Source organism: Macaca fascicularis, chromosome 1 (assembly GCF_037993035.2).
Source record: "Macaca fascicularis isolate 582-1 chromosome 1, T2T-MFA8v1.1".
NCBI lineage: Eukaryota > Metazoa > Chordata > Mammalia > Primates > Cercopithecidae > Macaca > Macaca fascicularis.
In genome coordinates, this window is record NC_088375.1 from 164,825,378 (window position 1) to 164,850,719 (window position 25,342).

Consider the following 25,342-nt stretch of genomic DNA (forward strand, 5'->3'; position numbering starts at 1 on the left):
CTTGGATCAACTAATAATAAAAACCTTCACTACCTGACAAAGGAAGGCAGAATATTCAAATTAGCTATCTGTCAATGGCATATTGGATTTTGGGATCATAAATGAATGTGGTAAAGTTTCGATACCACCTATATATTAAGCCTACTACTATATAGGTGTGTGATGCCAAAATAATGGGTTAGAAAAGTTGTTGAATAAACTTCAGGAATCATGATGCATGTACTTACTGTCTGCAAACTGAGGTGTATTAAAATTAGTCTTCATTCTACTTGCTGAAAAATATCAAGACTCAATTCTAATGCATTTCTTCATATAATTCTCATATACACAGATGATACACAGATGATACACAGCTTGTCACACTCAGCAAAAACATGCAACACTATAAGTTGTATATGAAGCAGTAGATTTGGGTTCAGGATCCATGCAAAATTTTTTAGGCAGAGGAGCAGGTGAATTTATTTCTGTTTTTGAATAGCGACATTCATTTCCAGATCAGTTGCCTGGGGTTAAGAGTGAAATTTATTGTATTGTTGTCAGTTGCTCCTTTCAGATCTGTCAATATTTGCTTTATGCACTTAGATGCTCTGCTGTTGAGCTCATATATATTTGCAATTGTTACATCTTCCTGTTGAATTGACCCTTTTATATTATGTAATAATCTTCTTTGTCTCTACAGACAAGATTCTAGGCATTGAGGAGGTTACCAAGATAAATAAAAGGACTCAAAAGACCATTCCTTGAGAACTAGAGGTCAGGTAACTCAGGAAATGCAAAATGAGCACTAGCACCATGGGCATTTTAGAGCAATTATCTTATGACTCATAATTTAGTGGATAGGAAGAGTTGATTCTGATATAAATATTTTGACTTCCTGAGCAGTTGTCATCTGGATCCTGCTTTGTAACTGCCACTGTGAAGTAAATCAGGCAAAGCAAGTTCAGAAATAGTAAACCTTGAATCCAGAGGTCCTGCCACAACTCCCAACTCAAAGGATGAAAGGAAAAAGAGAAAGAGACCTTCTAGTGTGCTAATATCGGTGTAGCCTGGATGGCCCTCTTCTCTCTGGATTTATTTGTATTTTAAGCAAGGGCTACTACACTACTGAGAACCTCCAGGAAGCTTCTCTTGGCTTCATTTATGCTCCTTCCCTCTGCAAACTTAACAACCACTTTCACTTATCATGCATCAACCATGTAAAGACACTATTGGGTATAATACATATATCGTATTACATATAATGCCTAAATAGAAAGGCATATCAGAAAGGCTAAATGCCCTGCTATAAGCTATGAAGGTACTAAGAGTCGAAAAAGATTTGCCACACTCTAAAGCCCAGGTCCCCTCCACTTGGCCATGATGTTTCTGCCAAAGGCAGGGAACCAAAGACTAAGTTGAGGAAAATGAATCCAGATTTTATTTTGTAAACTTACAAGAATCACCAATAGAACTGTTGATTTTTTAAAAATGCAGGCATATTTTTAAAATTTGTAATTGATTTTAATATTTTTAATTTTGCTATTAAACTGTTGGAACAGCTCTTTTAACAGCTGTTTTTCCTCCAAAGGAATACTCATTTTTACTATATAATTTTCAAGTAATAACTTCATTCTATATGAGATTGTAAAGATATCTGGATTCCCATTGGATCAAGTTACCCTAAGTAAGTTGGTTTAAAAATAGATAGTTTATGATTACCAAAAAATTCATATTCCTGCTTCTCTCTCTCTCTCTCTCTTTAAATTTAGAGACAGGGTCTTGCTCTGTTGCCCAGGCTGGAGTGCAATGGTACCATCTTGGCTTATTGCAGCCTTGATCTCTTGAGCTGAAGAAATCCTCCTGCCTCCGCCTCCCAAGTAGTTAGGACCATAGGCACACATCACAAGGCTTGGCTAATTTTTAAATTTATTTTTTTGTATAGATGGGATCTTACTATGTTGTCCAGGCTAGTCTCAAACTCCTGACCTCAAGTGATCTTCCCACTTCAGTCTCCCAAAGTGCTGGGATTACAGACCAGCCACTGTGCCTGGTTCCATGTTCCTGTTTTATCTTATTTGTTCAGTAATACAAGGGTGAAGAATCAGTGTGCATTTCTGTTTAAAACTACAGATGGAAAATATGATGGAAAACAATACAAGAAATTTTAGAGAAGTTAATTATCCTTGTTTCAAATATATCCAAGGATCTCAACTAAAAAACAGGCCATAGTTAGAACTATGCTGATTTACTTATTTAATGCTTATTCTGTGGATAAACTGGGACTAACAAACACAATCATAATTTAATGAGACTCTGTATCAACTATTCAAAACTTTATCAGTGAAATATCTGCCAGGCTTTACAAGGTAGTACAGTTTACTTATGAACCAATATTGAATGCTAATCATCATACTTAATATAAACACTACAAAATATTTATATAAGTGACTGAATTACAACGGAAGCAAGGATTTCAGATTTCTCATTGTTATTATAAAAGGAAAAAGCTATCTGATTCCCTAAATCAGCTGGGTTCATATTTCTCATCCATTTTCTCCTACAATTTGCTGAGTTTAGCTCTGCCTTCATCTTGGATTAGACTCTTTCACATGTTTCTTTCTGCAACCATCTGAAACTTATTTCAAATGCAAAATTTTCTATCAGAAATTATTTAAAATTATTTAAGAGGAACAAATGGGCGGGGCACGGTGGCTCACACCCTAATCCCAGCACTTTGGGAGACAGAGATGGGTGGATCACAAGGTCAGGAGTTTGAGACCAGCCTTGTAAACATGGTGAAACCCCATCTCTACTAAAAATATACCAATTAGCCGGGTGTGGTGGCACATGCCTGTAGTCCCACCTATTTGGGAGGCTGAGGCAGGAGAATCACTTGAACCCTGGAGGCAGAGGTTGCAGTGAGCTGAGACCACGCCATTGCACTCCAGCCTGGGTGACAGAGTTAGACTCTGTCTCAAAAAAAAAAAAAAAAAAAAAGAAAGAAAGAAAGAGAAAAAAGAGAAACAAATGGAAGGTGCTAATTTCTTATTAAGAAATCAAATAGAACAGAATTCCAGTAAAATATGGCTTATTTTATAATTTTAGATAGATCATAAATCAAATAATCATTTGAACATAGCATTTGTCATACATTAGCTTTTTTTTTTCTCTCACAGTATCAGCCTCATGAGGAGGCTCTACAGTAGCTGCATTTGGGCATCAGGAATGACTTAAAGATTTTGTAAAATTTTGAGGCAGGATGCATTTAGTAAGCTGCAGAAGCTTTGGTAAAAGCTACCTATAGCAATTATAATTGCATTATGGACATTCTGATACAAAGTGTTTTACACAGTTTGCTCACTAGGCAACAACATTTGGCAATGTAGAAAAGGCCATATTGCCTTGCAATACACTGTAACTTCTTCGTCATTTCTTTCTTTAGAACACATTTTCATTTTACATAATGTTATGGAAATTCATTCAATCTAAAATGTACTGTAACAAATTATCCTATAAGGAAACATCACCTAAGAATATGCCCAAAGTTGATATTTATTTTTTCAATTAAAATCAATTATATGTTCAATTAACTAACTTAAGAAAGCAAATAAAGTCCACGTGTAACCAAAAAGTGTCAGTTTAAGCCATGTTATTATATTGCCAACATTTTTGAAAAAGCAAAAGATACTAAAACAAGTTGACATCTGTAGTGAACTCTCGCCAAGGCTAGTGATGGATGTAATAGCTATAGGTATGCATGTGAAATGAGAAGAAAGATAAACAATGAACGTTATACTTGAGTTATTAAGTTTCCAATAATCAAGAGCCAGCTGTTGTATAAGAAAATATCACAGAGCTTAACTTCCTATTCATTTCTGTTCCTTCCAATCAATCAAGTACTCACAGGATTCCATCAGGTGCTTGGCATGAGTCTAGGCACTAAAGCACTTCCTTCCATACTACATCGTAAATGTTCTTTGCAAGCCTTCTTTATGCCCCGCATTGTTGCTAAAATACAGACGAATGAATAAGATATATGTAGTTCTTCCCTTTACAAGTTAGAGTCTTCTTGGGGATATACTCATAGACAACAAATTCAACATAATGTGATAAATGGTAATGTAACGAAGAGAAAAGAATAATTGTTTGCCTGAGGTGTCATGAGACACTTTGTAGCGAGAGTAGCATTTGGAATGCACTTTAAAGACTTACGGTACATCAAAAAGGAGAGAAAGACAAATAAAACATTTCTTCCTGACCTTTTCATATCTTCACATCTGTCTCCCATCTTAAATTTTGTAGTTCTAGATCCCAGTCACTGTCCCATAAACAACCTATGTTTCCTTGTCCCCTCTTCCTCCATCTGGCTAACTTGGCAAACTCCAGCTATCTGGCTGTCTCCTTCTATGCCTGCAAAGTGTCTGACTTTCTGAAGAAGACTACCTAACTTTTCTGACTGGATTTTCTTCAGATGTGTAACCTTAAATCACAAATCGGTAGTCAACACTGCCAGAAGATTCTAGGACACCACCCTTGTCCATTAACTTTTCCACTCTGTCTCGGAGTGCTTCATGCTTTCCCTTGTCTCCTCATATCTCTAATATTTTCTCCTTGTGCTCAGGTGATGACTGTTCATGCTTTATAGAGAACATCAAAGAAATTAGTTGAGAACATTTTTTATCTTTCCACTCCCAGGCCACTAGTGTTTCCATGTTAGAAGAGTCCCTGGTTCTACGGACACCTGCTCATCTGTGCTCTACATCCCATTCCCTCACCTCTTCAAGCATTTCTTATGGTAAGTATTTCCCTTCTCTTTGGCATCATTAATTCCTTTCTTTCTACTGGGTCATTTTCATCAGCTTGCAAGTATGCTCCACTAAAATCTGTCTTTAAAAAGTCCTTTTCATGACGCGATGTCCCTGTCCAGTTACTGACATCTTTGCACTACTGCATCTTGCAGTTAAAAATGGAAGAAATTGTGCTTGTTGTCTCTTTTTGCTAATCCTTATTTGCTCCTCAACTACTCTAATAAGGCTGCACATAATGCACTACTAAAATAGCTCTTATCAAACTCCTCTCAATGAATTATATCTTGCTAATGCCAATGCTTAGTTTTCTTTTTCCTTCTTAATTGACTTCTCAGTAACATTTGGTACAATTGACCCCTCCCTCCCACATTCTTCTAGACTTCAGTGGCACTACCTGTAGTTGGTTTTCTTCTTAACTCTCTGGCTACTCACTCTCACAATCTTTTATAGGCTCCTTTTCCATACTCAAACTGTAAATGTTCCAAGCTCAATTCTGGCTCCTCGTCTCTTCTCTATTTGTGTTCTCTCCTTTCATAACTTCAGAGTTTCATAATTTTTAATATAATCTATACAGTGATGACTCTTAAATTTACCTTTCTATCTCCCTGAGCAGATGATTTATGTATCTAACTACCAACAATTGATTGTTTAATAGACATCTCAAACTTTCCATTGCCAATATCAAATTCCCAATTCCCCTCATCTACTACTCTTTGAAGTTTCTTTATATCAGGAAATTGTGTCACCATATCCAATTAGTTAAACCCAGACTTTGGAAATGTGCCCTGATTCCTACTTTTTCATTTCACCATGTATTCTGTCCGTCAGCAAGGACCTACCTCCAAAATGGATCACAAATCTTCCCACTCATTTTCTCCATAACTACAATCTTAGACAAAGTCACCAACATTACTCATCTTCACTATTGCAATCATCTCCTGATTGGTGTCCCTTTTTCAATGTTGTCTCCCTAAAATCCCCTCTCTCTAGAGAAGTCACACTGTTCTTTGTGAAGCTTAGATCAAATCACATGTCTCCTTTCCTCAAAGTCTCTATGGCTTCCCATTATGATCAGAATACAATCTTAATTTCTCAACATGGCTCACAAGGCACTTCATAATTTTACCCCACTGGCCTTTTATATTCGTTCACCTTGCACTGGGCATGTTCAACTGCTCTGGCCTTGTGCTTCTTAGACATCTCAAGCTTGCTGCCATCACAAGTTTTGTACACCTGGTTTTCTTCTTTTTTTCTTTTGTTGTTATTTTTGCTCTTTCTCTTTCTTTACAACTTCATCATTCCTACCATTCAAATCTAGATGCAAACTGGACCTGTTCATAAAGGTCTCCCTGGACCAACCTAGAAAAAGCAACAACAACAAAAAATCCAACCCCCACCCCAAATCATCCAGCTTCTCCATGAGCCCTCAAAAACCCAACTATCTCTATAACATCATCCTGTGTTCTTTATAGCAGTTACCAATCTTACTCATTTATTTGTTTATATTTTATTATCTGTCTCCCTCCACCACACTTGAAAGTCATTGAACAGTGGAAAATTGTTAGATCCCCTGGCACCGAGAATAGTGTCTGACACATATTAGGTACATGATCAATTAAAGTTATTTTTAACTGACTTACTCATTATATAAAGTGAGAACTTATCAGTATATCTTCAGAGGCACAAACTTGCGAGTCATATTTAGGGAATTAAGTAGGGAGTGGTAGGAGGAAAGGTAGGAGTCAGATTGTGAAGAGCCTGGATTGCCATGTTTTGGGGTTTAGATATTATTGTATGAACAATAGGAAGCCAAAGATTTTTCATTTTATATTCTCTCTTAAGTAAACCTTTTAGGTATTTGGTCTTCCTTCTATAAAACTAAAGTATATATTTTAAAATGTATATATTTTAAAATGTGTTTTATATTTTACAATGTATACTCATTTAGATGGAAGTAATAATTTAAAAGATGCTCTTTAAGATTACATTTAGTACAAGAAATGCTGTTCCATTTTCTTTTGAAAATTCCATGAAACATTTAAGCAAAATGAAGCTTTTGCTTTTAGAAATACATTTAATTTAGATGTATTTCAGTATAATCCAGAGCCAATAGATAGCCTTAATAACATTTTACTGTAATTAAAATAAAAATAATTCATTTATCTACAGTGCCACTGAATATTTCCTAATAATGTTCTTACTTTTTACCCAACTCATATGGCGTAAGTTATTCTATCCCATCATTTTAGAATGCACATAAATGTAAACAGCTAATACTTGATAAGAGTCATAGCTTTGTAATCTAATTAATTTTATTTCTAATCTTGCTCATAAAATTGTAGTGCATTTAGTTTATAACTAGAAAAGATTGCTGTTAAGCAGTAAATGTGAACGGGAGTCCTATTAAAGTTATGGGAAAAGGTTAAATTTAAAGTAAAAAGAATAGAAATGCAAAGTAGTTAGGTAAAGGTTTGGGGTATATGCAATATAAACAGTATAAAATTAAACACAATGGAAAAATTAGTTTGGTAAGACAATGATATATATTTTTAAATCCATGAAAGGACAAGCTATAACCTTATATTACCAGAAGAAAAGATACAATATGCATCTAAAGAAATTAATATCATGAAGTTAATTTCTTATGTGAATTTTTATTTTTAATATTGCTCAGCCACTTATCTTAAATGTCACAGAAACTGTGGCAAACTATAGCAATTTAGAAATATTCCCCCTTGCATCTGTTCGACAGAAAAGCGAGCTTTTTAAAGATGTATTTTGCATATTGAAAGACCTGAAATAACCCTGACTTGAGTAGAGAGGAGAGAGGAGACCTGAAGAAAGCAGAAAATCTATGGAGAGTTAAATACATTTCAGCGGTTTTAGTGTGTCTTATTGAACCAACTATCAATAATGGGGTAGTTGTTTACTCATGAAGAGTCCTTTTTAAAAGTAAAAATCAAAGCTCAGGTGGCAGGGAAAATTTTTAAGATGCTATAATAAAATATATCTGATGAAATTCAGGGTTGTTTTTATTTTTTTATTTTTTGCACCTACTAAAATATCATAGAAGAGAGCCTGGCAAAAATCAATCCCTCAATACCTGTTATGTGTCCACTGTTGCAGAGACTGTGCCGTTCCAAAATCTGCAGTTGGGTAGGAAAGCACACTGCTCAGCAGTTGCTTAGTTGACAGTTGAACTATGGAGTTAAAGCTTCAGATAATATATTCAAGATAACAAAAAAACCCTCACAGAATTAAGCTTATTATATTTCTGAGTAAAACTATAATTAGATCTGAATTCCCATGGAAACTTTGCCTTGCAAAAACTCAAGAAGAATTTCTAAGCTACCACTCTGAATGCAAAATCTATGGCTAATTTCATGGTTAAAGTGGTGGGAAAGTTAAGGGATAGTTTGAAGTTTTTCAGACAGAAAAAGGGAATATCTCAAGGAAGATGCTTAGAGATATAAAGATGCATTGTATATTGGATGTAGCAGAAGCCTCGTGAGATCATGAAAGTGTTGGGAGGCAATGAAGCCAGAAATGTTGACTCCAAGCTATGACAGTTCTTGACATTTTGTCTTCTGAAAGCTGTGAGCAGTCAATTTGCGCTTTCAAATTGACATGTGCCTCGGTGTGTTTTAATAAGAAAGCTCTGACAACAATAAGGAAGATGTATTCCAATGGTAGAGATGAGAAGGAGGAGGAATTGTTCATGGCACAGGCAAGCATTATTAAGAAACTCAAGTAGGGCAACAACATGGGAAGGGAAGAGCGCTCAGATGTGACATAAGTTGATGGCTAGTGATTTGGGGCTAGTAGGAGAGGAAAATGAGGTGGCTAGTTCTACTTTCGGTGATTCTGTGCATAGTAGTGCTGTCATTAGGCAGTGTATAATAAGAAACAGGATTTCTATTTGATTTGGTTTAACCGAGTTTGGTTTTGTTATGGGGTGTTAGGTGGAAAAGAGCAATGAGGATGATTTCCATTTTAACATGTGTTGAATATTCCATATGAGGTTGGCTATGGGAATATGGAATTGGAATTCAGATAAAAAGTTCAGGTTGGAAATAAATGTTTGCAGCTCATCAGCACAGAGGTAATACCTGAGACCGCAGGAATATATCTGGTACTAGGTTGTTTGTGTATTTTCTGGCCTGAGACGCTGAGACAAAAGTCGATATTAGTATAATGTTTCAGAATGTTCATTTAGGAAAGATAGTATATTTATTTAGAGACCATAAAGGATATAACAAAAATCCACAATAATGAATTTATAAAATACATGAAGATACAAACCATGGATGTATGCCTTTCCTAATCCTTGTTGAATGTTCATTTCTATCATGTGTTTTAGTTGCTAAGTTCAATATTTGACTAAAGAAGTTACCAATTTTAAAAGCAAAAAGTCATTAAGAATTAATAACTAGACCATTTAAACATTTTCTATATTTTTTTATTGAGAATGACAGAAAATGAGTCGTGTAAGTTTTCATTAGAGTACTGCTGGTGAAGTAAGAAAGGCACGTTAGCATCACGCATTATTTTTAAGAATTTATTATAAGAAACTAAAAATAACATTATTTCATTTATGATAAAGATTTTTTATGAGATAAAATGAAAAATATCTAGAACTCATGCCAATCTTTTCTTGCACATGCCCAGATTTTCTAAGTGTCAGTGTATACTAAATTTATTTAAAATTTTTCCTGGGTCTAAATGATAATAAGCCTTATTTTCATCAACTCTTAACCAAAATACATTTCCCAGCTTAAAAGAGGTAATGATATCTAGCACTCTTTACAAATAAGGACATTGAGATTCAGAGAAGGTAAATAACTCATAAACAAGCAACAAGGGCCTTTTGCCTGCAAAGTGCATTCCCACTCAAGTACTTTACAGCTCTTCTCAGGGAAACAGAAGTAAGAGTGTGGGCTAATTGTTCCACTATAGACTAAGCCTCTGAGATCTTATAAAACTGAAGCCCAGCATTTTCAGCATCACTGTTACTGCAGGCAGTTTCTATCTTTTGGTAAACTAATCATCAGGGATCAGAGTAGCTATTGTACATGTACCCTAGAACTTAAAGTATAATAATAATAATAATAAAAAAAAGAAAGAAAAAAAGAAAAAACAAACAAACAACAAAAAAATGAAGTAGTCTGAAAAGAGCAATTTGAATACCGTGGTGTTACTTGGCTTTTGTGACCTCTTCCATGCTCCTCCCATTCCCGACACATCCTTAGCTAACCATAATATTATCATTCTTAATTTTGTGTGGGGAGTATCAGTTTAAAAAGAAATACAATTAGTTCACAAGGCAGAACTCAGTCTTTCCTTTGTGAGTCTATGGAAAGCACATATTTGATATTTTAGAAGTGACTCTAATAATCACTCTGTTATAACACATTATAATTTATAGAATACTTTTAAATATAGAATGTCATGATTGTCCACTTATTTCATTTGAATTGAAAATATAGCACCAAGTGATAAGAAAATATATGTTTCCATGTACAATTCTCTAAAAGCAGAGGGCACTAATGTGGTTTCCCTTGGTTAGTTAGCTTGTCAAACTGGGGATTTTGATAAAGACAGTCCTGAAGAGGATGGTACTATGGGTTCAGCAAAAACACTGTACCTTGTAAATTGATATAAATCAGTAAAAGCATAAGGTAATATGATAACACAATCACACAGTATCCAATTATGTATTACAGTTACAAAACAGAATTACAAATACAGAGTTAATAGAAACATCCAAAAGCCATTCTGTAAGCTGTGCCTGACAATGAAATTTTCATTACAATGGCACTAAGGAACCTATTGATGTATTTCATTCAAATAGCTAGTAGGGTAGCATAATGCCAAATGAGGTAAATTCATTAATAGGACCCTGAAATGAGAATGGAAACATGACTTAGTCACACCTGTCCAGTTTAGAATACATATTAATCTATGAGCTTTCTTCATTATTTTGATAATAACTGGTAGTAAACTAGATAACAAAGGAAGGATTTTAAAAGAAGAAAACATAGCAAATTTATATTTAGATAAGCCTGCCTATGGAGTAATCTTATTAAAAAAGAATAAATGAACTTATATGAGAAACAAAAACATAGTACTTGGAAATGAATAGTTTAGAAATTTGAGTGATAATTATAAATATGTAGCACTTATTGCCATTCAGGTTAGGAAAAAAATACACAGTGCATATATTACTCATACACATAGAACCTTTACTTCTAAAATGCTGATTTTTATAAATATTTAAGCATTTTCTTTATTTATTTGGGAGAGGGTCTCATTTTGTTTCCCAGGCTGGAGTGCAGTGGCATGATCAGAGCTCACTGCAATCTCAACCTCCTTTCCTCAAGTGATCCTCCCACTTCAACCTCCCTTGTAGCTGGGAATACAGGCACACACCACCAATCCCAGCTAAGTTTTAGAAATTTTTGTAGAGACAGGGCCTCGCTATGTTGCCTAGGCTGGTCTCAAACTCCTGGGCTCAAGTGATTCTCCCACCTTGGCCTCCCAAAATGCTGGAATTATAGGCCTGATGGCCTTAGCATTTTAGTATGGAAGTGTAAATTCTTCCCTTAATCTGTATATTGACAAATATTTCATACAGTTAATAATTTTATCTGTGTTGAAAGTGTTTTATCTTTATTTATCTTTGAAAATATATTTCCAAAACACATTTTTATGTTCCCTTTGTTATATTGGAAAATGGTACAGCTCCTATGGAAAACAGTATGGTAAAATATAGTGAATAGTTTCCTAAAAAAATTTAAAATAGAACTACCATATGATCCAGTAATCTCACTTCTAAATGTATATCCAAAAGAACTGACACTGGGATCTTGAAGAGATGTCTGCACTCCCGTGTTCATTGCATCATTATTCACAGTAGCCAAGATATGGAATCAACCTAAATGTCCAACAACAGATGAACGAATAAAGAAAATGTGGTATGTATGTATATAGCGGAATATTATTCCCCCTTAAAACATGGGTGAATCTGCTAAGTGACATAGGCTAGTCAAAGAAGGACAAATACTGCACGTTCCACATACACAAGGTATCTAAAATGGTCAGACTCAGAAATAGCATCAACTGATGGCTGCCAGGGGCTGAGGGCAGGAGGGAATGGGGAGTTGTTCAATTGGTATAAAGTTTCAGTTATACAAGATGAACAAGTTGCAGACATCTGCTGTCCAACATTGTGTGTATGGCTAACAATACTGTATTGTATGCTTAAAAGTTTGTTAGGAGGGTAGATCTCATGTTAAGTAGTCTTACCACAATGAAAAAACTAAAAAGGAAATCGAATAACACAATAAAAAATAAAGTGACTTTTTTGTTGAAACAGTCACAAAATTACAAAAATGTTTAAAAACTAAAAATCATGTTTTTCTGAATTACTTGAGAATAAACTGCCAATCTGGTGTCCCATTACTCCCAAATACTTCAGTATTTCCTACACATAAACATTCTACACAACCAAAATACAACCATCCAAATCAGGAAATTAATAGCATCTAATCTTCAAACCCAAATTTTGTCAGTGTCTCAAAAATGTCCTCTATAGCTAAAGAACCAGTTAAGAAGGACATTTCTTTTACTCTCTTTAGTCTTCTTGAATCTGTAATAGTCCCTTAGTCTTTTTCGACTTTCATGATCTAATATCTTTCCTTAACAGTGTGCAGCTGTCAGTGTAGCTCTGGTTTTAATTTACGTACATAATTTAAAGTGAATCTTTTTGGAAGAGTATGTCTAGTTAAGGTATAATGTATTGGCATCTTCTGGTACTACAGAGTTCCTGAACCTTTGTTTTCAGGGGCAAAATCACTTAATAAAAGCAACGATGCTTGAGGGATAAAATCATATAAATAATAGATACACCATTTATGAGATATCTAGCATACACAGCTTAGTAGTTTAAAAGTATCATTTATGCGTGTACTTTGGAAAATTTTTCTCTTAAATAATTCCTTAATAATTTCTACTATGGGAAATTAAAAACCTTCACAGATGATAATGAAATCTAATCCTATTAACAACTCAAAATAAAATTTACTCAATAAAATATTCTCTTCTTAAAAACATCTTCAATCAACATACTAGAAACGGTTATATGACTAAAATTATCTATTTGACAAATTTGAACCCTAAAATCGGGAGGGCCCTCTTTTTGGTGCTCTATACTAGGGTGTTTTTTTTTTTTTTTTGAGATGGAGTTTCACTCTGTTGCCCAGGCTGGAGTTCAGTGGCATGATCTCTGCAACCTCTGCCTCCCAGGTTCAAGTAATTCAGTTGCCTCAGCCTCCCGAGTAGCTGGGGTTACAGGTGCACACCACTATGCCTGGCTACTTTTTGTATTTTCAGTAGAGACAGGATTTCACCATGTTGCCCAGGCTGGTCTCAAACTCCTGACCTCAAGTGATCCACCTGCCTTGGTCTCCCGAAGTGCTGCGATTACAGATGTGAGCCACTGCTCCTAGCCAATACTAGGTATTTTGATGTGGCTTATTTTACATAAAAGGCAAAATATTCTACTTCTAGGTGAAAATAAGAACATGTATATTAACAATAGACTATTCATATACTGAAAATAGATACAAGTTGAACTTTAGAATTAATACTTTTCTATATTCCATAGCTTTTTTCAGATTCTCTGAAGGGTCAATGACCCAAAAGATATTGTCACTACTTCAGATTTATGTTTCCACTTAGAACTTCTTCCAACAACTCTTAGCATTCTTCATCTACCAAATCTATCCACTTTCCCAATTTTGAATATGTTCATCAGGTTTTACTGTATTTACCGATATTACCCCATTAATTCTGTTGGAATATATTTGAACATTCCTCTCTTAGTCAGTGTTTATGACAGCAAAGTGAGGTATCATGCTTCATGCCTTGTGCATCAGGAGACATGAATATTCATGTTACCTTAATTTATGTTTCCTTTTCTTCATATTACTTCATAGTTTCATAATTAACACATGCATTTACATAATATATTTAAACTCTAGTTGAAACAAAATTAGTCATGGCCTTGATAAATTATTAATGAATGAGGCCTTATTTTAACTTTAGGGTATTAGAAAAATTCTTCTCACACATATGGGACAGTTTTATTTAAAGTTAAAACCCATGACTATTACCAATCATTTATATGATGTTATGTTACTTCTGTGGAAAAATTTCTAAATTTCATTTTAAAAAATTGTTTTTATCCCTTCATTTTTATCTTGACATATATTTTGTTTCTTGATGAAATGTGACACATTTTAATAAAAAGCAAATATTATACCATTTTTGTATTTTATTTAGTTGTTACAAATATTAATTCAGTTAATATGAAGTTATTTTTCTCCCTGTCATGTCTTAACTATTGTGCCTAACTTGAAACCATTTAGAGAGAGAGAAAATGTGTGTAGGTTTATAAAATCCAAGTCTGGGCTATCAGCTATTGAGAAATCCCAATCATTTGTCCTTGTCTGACTTCATGCTGCTCTTCAAGATTAATCTGATTATAATGTTTGGCTTCCCATATAATTTTCTGTGGAGAAAAATAATCAAGTGACGCAAAATGTCAAGGTCACATGACAGATACTTGTTATTGTGAATCCGTAGCTCAGCATTCTCATTTGGAATGTCTACCATGTTTAAGGCATTGGAGAGTCCACAGTGACCAAGTGGAAATAACCTCTCATTAATGGAACTTATACTGTCTTGAGGAGGTATCTCCAAGTACACGAAGAGTCAAAATCATACAGAAAGCAGTAAGTGCTATGATGAAAATCAAATACAATAATGAAATGGTGTAAAGAAGAAGGGAGACAATTTTATATGACATAATTGGGGAAGGCCCCCGAGGAGGCAGTTATCTGAAGAGAGACATAAATCATAAGACCTAACGATGCAAAGGTATAGAAAGAAAATTCTCAACGGTGTAAAACCTTCAAAGTGGGAACACACTTGTTTTGTTCAAGAGGAACACCAGTATAGCTGGAGTTCTGGAAAACAGAGTGTCCTGTGCTAAGATAAAATCCCCCATGAATTTGATGATTTGTGTGTCGGCCTCCTGTGTCTGATGCATCTAGTATATGTTGGCATTGAATTTCTAGACTAGCAATGCTGAGAACCAGACCTGTTGTAGGAACCTCTACAATGGACTCCATTAATCCCTGTCTCCTGGTATTTATAGTCTTAACATTGTTTTCTTCCATACTTTGGAAGAAATGGTCCAGATTTGGTCTCTGTGATCAATAGCATATGGTAGACATCATAGTATATCACTTCTGAGATTAGATAAAGACCAAGGCTTCTGTCTTAGATGTACACTCTTTCTCTCAAATCACTTGCTCAGAAGGAAGCAAGCAGCCACACTGAGAGTAGCCCTATAGAGAAGCACACATGAGCTTCTATAGGAAAAGAATGGAAAGCTTCCAGCCATTCCATTGGCAGTGAGAAACCCATTTGCCAACCACCACTTGAGTGAGATTTGAGGCAAACCCTGGCCCATTCAAGCCTCATGAGACACCCTGAGACAGCATCACTGAGAATCCAGCCTCTCTTTGATTCCTGACCCTGAGATGCTCTTACACAAACAAATGAAGGAAGGAATAAATAAGCAAACAAATAAGGAAACAAAGGCTTGGTTTTCCCTTGACATCTAACATTCATTTGAATTCTCTCTACCATCTCCACATTTTCTGACTATCCCTCAAAAAACACAATGAAGAAGATAATTCTTCTATAAGGAAAAACTGTATCATAGAATCTAAAAATTTTTCCTTTTGGCATTCTAGTTATTTTCAGATGTTTACTATCTTCTATTATTACAAATAATCAAGACTTGACTGTTTCAATGAGTTTTAGGCAAATGCATTTCCGAAGGACTTAATTTTATTACTCCTCCTTGATGTATGTAGAGTAATGATCATAAACATTATAAGGAAATTTATAATACTATTTTTTAACAGAAAAAAATTATCCTAGAATTTGCATACATCTAAGTGTATCTATCAGTTTGCTTAAAGGATGTACATCTTAATGCATGTTACATTATAATTCTTACACACATTCACATTTTCCACAGATCGCTAAGCATATAGACTTAAAAGATGAAAAGAAGAGAAAATAACTAAAAATCCAACATCTTGTTTGTTTCCCTAAGTAAATCATGAGTTATCTCTTCTCAGAATAGTTATTGTTAAACTAAAATTGTTTTTCCTAAAACTATGTTTTTACCTTTATTTTTATTGGGAGTGCAAAATAAAGGATACTATACTGCTCTCACGTGGCTTTAAGTTACAGGTATAGACTGGTGATCAAAAGGTATAATACATAGTGAAAACAAAGTTTATTTTTATTCAGAGAAGAACTTCTTTCTGCGATTCTCATTCAATAGACCCAAAACTAAAGTTATCTATATTTTATGCCTGAATTTTGTTCTTTAGATTTTGGTCTGTGGGTTATAAAATGAACACACTAGATTGCAAGTAACTTTGAAAATGTTTCTTAAAATGTAACAGCTATATAAGTTATATGTATATGAGTCTATCAAAGAGACCCAACACCAGTTCTAATATATCTTTACAACATTTTTCTATGTCCAAATTCATTTATGCATATTATTCTACTTATTTTAATTCTGTTTAATACTGAACCAAAATCTGAAAGCCTGCACAATACCCCAGCACCAATTATTGTTGTTATTATTGTTCCTCATTACTCTGATTTATTCACACAGCTACCTCATATAAAGTCCGTATTATCAATCTATATCAGGTTTTAATTTATATTTAAGATTCGTATTTAAAGATATATATTTAAAAACCTAACAACCTATGTCAGGTTTATTTTCTACTTCAAAGGAAAGCCATTATTTGAGAACAGAGGGAAAAGGATTCTCCTCTGCATATTCAATATTTTCTCCTTGACCTAAATGTATATATTTAGGTGAAGGGGACACCTGCTTTTCTATCTTGGTTTAGCTTCCAGTTAGCCATGTTTCGCACTTACTTTAAATGTGGCAGACAAAAGCATGAGGGATGGACTCCATGGCACTAGCTGCATTTGCAGGAAATTTCCACTTGAACAATTAACACCCTCAACCATATTTCCACCTGTTTATGCCCCCAACCTGGGAGGGGTCCCCTGGGTTAGGCCCAAACCCAGTGCTTTAGCTTAGAGAAAGGCATAATTCAGAAGTGCTGGATGGTGAAATATGCAGACATTTCCTCATTACTATGCTCTCTCCTTGTCTTCTCTTATGGAGGATTAAGTAGGTATTTTATCTTTATGTATATATTCAAATTAAATCCATATCATTATTGAAAGTTATTTTCATAATTGTGTTATTATATTACAATGACAATTTTAATACATAATATCATACATAAAATGTACTTGAAGGTATGTTGTTGAAATATTAGTCAATCCAGTTTGCTTTGGAAAAGGATTTAATAAGTAAAAAAATAAGGTTACATTTTGGTTCAGCAGATGTATCTAAGTCCTACTGAAATGTTTAAAAAATTAGTCACTGTACTCAATAGTTTTCTATAATACTGCAGAAGGGTGATAATAGCAACATAGTACTTTAAATATTTTCATCTTAATATATACAAGTGTAATGATTTAATTGAGTAAAAAACCCATTTTGATTTTCAAAAATAACTCTGTAAAACACAAAATTCTATTGTTACACATGAATAAGGCACAGCTGGGTGAAACAAAGCATTTTATTATGGTAAACATTGCATAAAATTTTAAGGATTAGTTTTTACTTTAAAATACCCTATATTTTTATATACGCCAAATTTTAAATAGACTAGTAAAAATGAACAATTTGAAAGAATATATAACTTTTAGCTAAACCACTTTGTGATCTCTTGAAACATTTTAATCTTTTTTCCTAAAACTTTGTGGCATATTCTTGATTTAAAAACTGAAAGGTATACTACAATCCATAAATTAACTTGAAGAATTAAGCATCCTATTAAGTTGAACCTTGTGACACTATTGTTTTTAGCTATAAGAATGACAATTTCATATGTTTTAGTGCAATAATTTTCTGGCATGTATCTTCAGCCATGCGAAGAAACTTAAGTGAACTCTTTCCACCTTAACCTGTAATTACAGTTTTATAAAACAGAATACATTCTCATGTAATATGAATCTTTTACAGTATACCATACTTTTTGGCCATTAGGAAAAATGTGTAGATAAATTAACTCAATTAAAGTACCAAAACACAAACAAAATAAAAGTAGTTATTTTTCTTACTAGTGAAAAAATATCACAGTTCAAAATTCAGAAAATACATAGTCACTTACTTTGGTAGAGTTTTCAAGTGATTTTCTCTTAACTCCAAGATCCGCAATTTGACAAGTCTACAGAAATGAATTTTTAAAATTTCCTCTTAGTATTTCTGTCTAAAAAATTATTGAGTAAGGTCTAGTATTTCGTAGTACTATAGGGTTACTATAGTTAACAATAATGTATATTTAAAAATAACTAAAAAACTAGAATTGGAATATTTCTAACACAAAGAAATGATAAAAGCTTGAAGTGATGGATACCCCAATTACCCTGATTTGATCATTACACATTGTATGTCTGTACTAAAATATCACACATACTTCATGAATATATACAACTATATGTACCCATAATAATTAAAAATTGAAATAAAAATAAATTTTACTATGGTAAACTATCATTATCACTATTCAAAGAGCCATGTTCAAATATTCTTTTAACTATGGTTATAGATTTTAAAGAAATTTACATATTGATTATGAGTAGGGTTACATCAGTATTGGGCAATGACAAATATCATTTTCCTAAAATTAACTGAGATATTTAAAAGATATTTTTGGATTCCAGCCTTCTAAATTTCATACGTTTTATAAAAATATGTTTGTTGTTCAATAATTTCATTGATATTTAAATGTATACTAAATATCAGATGCTGTGTTCACTGGAATATGGCAATAATTTCTCTCAAGAGACTATAAATAAACTAAAAAGCAAATACTATAGCATAGAGTTAAAAAAATGGGATTTTATAGGAAGACAAACCTGGGTGAAATCCAAACTCTTTCATATTCTGCCTCTCTGACACCGGGCAAATTAATTAACCTCTCTTAATTCAATTTCCTCATCCATAAGTGTGTGACAGCAGTATCAAATTTGTATGGTTTGGAACATTAAATGATGTAATACATGTAAAGCATAATTTCTTGTATATCACAAGTTTTAATAAGAATTGGCTATTATTATTTTCATTATTTACACAATGGGAGAAGTGTTGCAATATACCATATTTCATTGACTCTAAGGTGCATATTTTAACATTTATGAAAAGTTCATGCATTTAAAAATCTGTCGCATCATATGTCCCGTGACAATGCTGGGGTTGGGGAAATCACGTGAGAAGAATGAGAGGTATTCATAGTTTCTGTTGCTTGAGTGACATTTGTGATTAGGAATGCATTTCACACTTAATTACTTGTTAAGTTTTGTAGTCTAGGACACACTATTGTTATTCACATCCATACTGAATGTTAAAATGTACCCAGATGAAGCTACTTTAGAACAGATATTAACTGGATTATCTGAATTCTTAATGTTTTGGGAAATATTTTACTATTCGAAGTTTTTCATCTACCATCTCCCATATTTACTGTACTTTTAGGTTTTCATGTAGGTCTCTCCCCCTTTCTTTTTTTTTTGCCTCCTATCAAGCTTTTTTATTTAATTTTAATCTTATAATGATTAATCTGTATATGAAATAAAGTGATTCAGTACTTCACAGCATGGGTATATTCTAGTAAAGGAGATTTCTTGAGCATTTGCATGTCTCAAATCTTGTCAACAATTGTACTAGTATGATATTTTGTACTGATTTTGGCTTTTAGGAGCACAGAATCTCAGGTGTTAAAAGGAATTTTAAGTGTCCTCTTGTTAAACTACACAGTTGAAGGTTAGAGACCTTTTTAGATGATAATAATAAAATAGAGCATATTTTTTTGTAGGAAATTTATGCAAAATTATATTCTATTTTCAAGTGGTTTTGGTGTTGGTATTATGTTTTTCACTTGCCCAAATCTTTTCCTCACATTACGACTAAAGAGAACTGACAAAAGTTCAAGAAAAAAATGTATCTTAAGATAATAATTAAATATTTTCTGATTTGATAAATCCAAAGTATATTGTAATGCTGTGGTCAGTGCCAGAAAGGCAAGGCTAGTTTCTATGGATGAATGATGAAATGCCAATTCATTTAGAAGCCAGGCAATGCTCTTTGGATGCTCTGTGAAGTTTAAAACTGCCCAAGTATATGCTGTTCATAAGTGTTGTGATGGTGTGATGTGCAAAAGTAAGGGAATCTGGGAAATGTTGATGTGCTCTCAGTATGTAAATGGAGGCTGTCACATGTTAAGTGACTTCATTATTCAACTGAGTTCTTAATGCCCTGTGCCAGCTTCGGTCAACAGATTGGTGTCAAGCTACACTTAGTCTATTATTTGAACAATTTCAAAGATATTCATTTACATAAATGTAGTTGACAATAAACTTAAAAATGTCCTAGCTGTTGAGATATATCTTTTGCACAAAAAAGCTCATTGTAGAACACCTGAAAAATATTGAAAAACATGTCAAGATGACAATAAAAATTATTCGTAATTTTACTTTTAAGATACCAGTCTTTCATTTCATATAGATTCATATTAATATTGGAAACATCTTAAGAATTAAAAAAAAAATACTTTCCTAATATTATTAATTATTATACAGTATTATCATATAGATGAACCATAATATATTTAACCAATATCCTATACAGATATGTGATTTCACTTTTTTCACTTTGTAAATAACAATAAACTTGTCCATAAATCCCAGTAGGATACTGACAATGGTAATAGACATTTCTAGAAATGATTCACAGAGGCAACAGTTTGTAAATATTTTCAAAGGTTTTAAAAGCATACTGCCCTGCTTGAAGGTCATAACATTCTACAATCCTATCAGAGAGCATGAGATCATCTCTGTTCTTATACTCTAAAAAAAAGTTTTTGCAATACGTTGGAACATAAAGGTCTTTTATTGTTTTAATTTGTATTATATTTATTATTTGTGAAGACAGACATGTTTTATGTGTTCCCCAGCCATTCATATGTGTTATTATGAATTGCTTTTTTCTTGTAATTCGACCATTTTCCCCTAAAATCTTTGTTTGCATATTTATATGTAAGAATTCTAGGTTAAATATATAAATAATTTTTTTCATATATAATGAAACTATTTTTCAGTTTATTGTTTTACCTTAAATCTTTGATTTTCTGATACTTTATGATAAAAGTATTTAGGTCAGCGTATCTATCCATTTATGGTATTCTTCTTTGCGTCTGTGCCTGTAAAGGTATTTCTCAACAAAATAGCCATAAATATTCATCTCCTTTTTTCCCCTCAGATCATTTCTGGCTTTATTTTTTTATATTCAACTCTTTAATTCATCTAGAATTTATTTGACTATTAATGTCATGTAAAGGCCTAATTTTACTTTATTTTTTGCAAAAGTTTCATTAATTAACAGAGTTTCATTTATTGAATAATAATGAGGCCTATCTTTAATCACAGCTGGCACTTTTGAAGTCTCATCAACTGACACTAGTAAAGCACTTACCTAAGGTGAAATATAATTGCATAATTTAAATTTCTTATTCTTACCTTCCAAAATTGGCTGGAAGAAATTCAAGAAAGGCGTCATTCAGGTAGAGCTGGGTCAGGTTTAGGAGCTGTGTGAAGCCATCAGGGAGTCTAAAAAGGAGTTAAAGTTTTAGTCATTGCATTGATGTTGCTATAGAAACAGAACAAAAATATGTATCTCTGAGGAGAAAAAATATAAATGTAATACATTTTTCAACTCTCCTTTGGTATTACAGTAATGAAAGAATTTATTGAGCATGTTGTTACAGTTTGAAAATTTTGCCTGTTATTAAAGTAAATAGCATTTATCCACTTCCATGCTACTCTCCTACACTAAGATTTATGTCACTGCTAAAATTAGCAACATCATCTCTTATTGCTGGCCTAATCTTATGCACACCAGCCAGGACATTTTTTTATGGAAATCTCAAATTGTTTGGCTTGTTTGTAATTTTAAAACTAATGTTCCTTTTTCAACAGAATATGCACATATATAGTCAGGCAAGAGTATCCAGTTACTATTTCACTTAATCATCAAAATTTGTCTACAATTTGTTACAGTGATGACTAAAGTTGCCCAGTATGAAAAGTGAAGGAGCATGTTGTCCCCTTGACTAATGATTTCTTTAATGCCTGCTCAATATGTATGTAAATCATGATTCAAATTGGTCTAATTAATATCTATTAAAAATGACAAAGAACATTGAAAAGATAATTAGACAATCATAAAGGCTATAAACTGCATCAAGAAATTAAGAAAATAACCTTTATGAGTTTTAGAAATTATATTAAATTATTATTTTAAATGTAAAAAGATTTAGTTCAAGGATTTCTCAGGACACTTGTTTTTAGAGGAATATTGACTTTTTAATTAGTAAATTTCTATTTAAACATTTGTAATACTTTTATGTATAGTCTAGTCCAGATTTTGTTATTTTATAAAATACTCTTAAATAGCCTTCAAATTTGCCTTCTCCTCAAATTACAGCCTGTCTTCCTCCTTGCATTTACTGCTAAAATTATTTAAAAAACTGCCTATACTCATTGCTTCTTATTACTACTCAAGCCATTGTTTTCTGGCATCTACCTCAACTCTGTTACTAAAATGCACTCACCAAGGCCTCCACTGACATCCTAAGTTCCAATCCCATTAGCCTCATTTTATTTCGGATCCTACACTGCCTAGCAACAGTTGCCATTACTGCTTGTTCTCCCCTTCTTTGCTTCTACAACAGTTTTCCTGCTGCTTCTCCTTCTCCTGGGACATTATATGAGTTTTATTCATGGTTTCTCTTCCTATGTCCAATACTTTGTTATATGTATATATAAAACACTTACATATATATATGCACACACACACACATATATATACACACACACATATATAGATATATAGATATAAATATATAATGTTTGTATTTGGGTATGTATGTGTGTACATACATATATGTATAAAAGAATATATGTGTACCCACAATAGAATCAAGAAATAGAATCAGTATTTTTGAAACCCTCTGGGTGTCCCTCCCTGTCTACATCTTCCTATTTGCCACACAAATTCCTGAATCATGTTTACTATTCGGTTTTGAAACGGCTTTACCACAAATATTTAATTCCCTAAAACAAAACATGTTGCATAGTTTTGCATGGTTTTGAATATTATGTAATCAAATCATACTGTGAACATTTTCCAAAGGCTTTAAAAATTAGTATTAGATTTAAAAAATCCATCCATTTTGATGTGACTGATTGGCCATCATAGCACAGTATTCCATTGTATGAATATACAATTTGCTGTTTTCCTTCTAATGAACATTACAGTTGTTTCTTCTCCTTCTTTTTTTTTTTTTTTTTTTTTTGAAATAGAGTTTCACACTTGTCTCCCAGGCTAGAGTGCGATGGTGCAAACTCGGCTCACTGCCACCTCCGCCTCCCAGGTTCAAGTGATTCTCCTGCCTCAGCCTCCCGAGTAGCTGAGATTACAGGCACCTGCACCACGCCCAGCTAATTTTTGTATTTTTAGTTGAGATGGGGTTTCGCCATGTTGGCCAGACTTGTCTCAAACTCCTGACCTCAGGGGATCCACCCGCCTCGGCCTCCCGAAGTGCTGGGATTACAGGCATGAGCCACCATGCCCGGCCTACAGTTGTTTCTAGTTTTTCATTTTGCTATTACAAATATTGGCTTCTGTGAATATTTTTGAACATATAGTATACATTTGCAAAAGATTACTTAAGTTATATCCTTAGAAGTGACATCATTGGTCATAGCGAATGCAAGTCTATATTTACTAGATGTAACCAAATTTCATTCAAAATAGTTCCACATTTTTCCATGTCCTTCCTAACCCTTGGTTTTGTTAGCTTTTTTCGTTTTTGCCAATTTGGTAAATATAAAATAGCAATAATAATCACTTCGCTGATTAGTTAGGAATAAAAGTTTATTAGCAATATTTGTTTCCTTTTTTGTGAAATACATGTTTACTTATTTTACCTATTTTTCTATTGGTGCCCCAACCAGAACTCCCTGCCTTTATCATTTTGTTGTACACTGGAACAAATCATGATTGCCTGCCCCTTTCCTTCCTGTTTGAAGGCTTTCTTCAGCTGCTAAAGCCCGGTCTGTTCATGCACCTGGTAGCCCAAGTTCCATGGAATTAATGTCCCTCTCAGAGACAGTACTCACCTAATGACAAGTAGGAATATAAATACTTCTGCTCTCTCTCCCATTGTGTTTGACAGCTCTGGTATGTGTTTTACACTGTTACCCAGAGCTCCCCAGAAAGTTAAAGTCCAATGGCCAAATACTATAAACAGCTTGAAAAAACACCCTCAACAAGTATTTCCTGGGCTCATCTCCTAAATATACTGCTTATATTCTTTTCTAAACATCTGCTTCTGGGGAATCTAAAACAAACACATTTATATTTTTATACTGATTTATGACAATTCTTTACACATTGTTAGTAATAAGTCCTCAATGTCATTGATAGGTTCTTGGAAACTGCAAGTTTAAGTGCAACTATGTATAACAAAACAATTTTTTAAATCTTCTCTACAACATTATAATGAAATGATGCTGAAGGAAAAAATGTTATTTGAAGACTTGCTGGTATGTCCTGTAACTTAAAGTTGGAGTTTCCAACAACCTATCAATGACATTAAGTGAAGACTTACTGTATATTAATCTGATATTGGTTATTTTTGCTGTAAATACATTTTTCTAGTTTGTATTTTGGAGCTGAATTGCGTGGATATGATTTCATAGAGGCTGTTGCCATAAATATGCTTTTAAGAGACATAGGATTTATGAAAGTAGAAAAGAAAAAGAAGGGAGGCAAGTGAAAAATGAGGGTTTTTATGATGTAGAGGTAAGAAGACACTTGAGATGTATAATGAAGAGAAGATGAGTTCTGGAGCAAATACTTTATGTATGAGAGTATCGGGAGTTAATATTTAAGAATATTAGGAGAGGGCAGGGTTTACGGTTCTTGAATGCTCAACTCAAAGGTTTGAACTTAATCTTATAGAAATGAAAGGCTATGGTAGGTCATTACTTTTCTCTGTGTTTTACTTTGTTTTAATGCATTAGAGCTCATGTCCTGATAGTATGACAGTTGTTATGATATTAAATACATTTGTTTACACAGATGTTAAATACATTTCCATTGGAATTTAAGTATTATCTTTGATGTCTTGTAATTCAAAACAACTAGTTACATATGACTTTTCAAAAAGATGATCAGTAAGATACATGTAAAATTAGATGACTGTTAAAACCACTAATCTAATAATTTACTTTAACAGTGTCACTACTCAGTA

At 33.4% G+C, this 25,342-nt stretch overlaps 1 protein-coding gene across 21 annotated transcripts in view; it reads right to left on the bottom strand.

Annotated features, from left to right (window-relative positions):
- LRRC7 (leucine rich repeat containing 7) overlaps nucleotides 1-25,342 on the bottom strand; it is a 553,605-nt gene that overhangs the window by 255,705 nt on the left and 272,558 nt on the right. For all 21 annotated transcript variants that reach the window (XM_074003903.1, XM_074003898.1, XM_005543054.5 and 18 more), the window contains 2 exons: nucleotides 21,543-21,632; nucleotides 18,140-18,196 (listed from right to left, as the gene is read on the bottom strand). In XM_074003903.1, coding sequence (XP_073860004.1) covers nucleotides 18,140-18,196; nucleotides 21,543-21,632 — 147 coding nt within the window. The remainder of the gene's footprint in view (nucleotides 1-18,139; nucleotides 18,197-21,542; nucleotides 21,633-25,342) is intronic.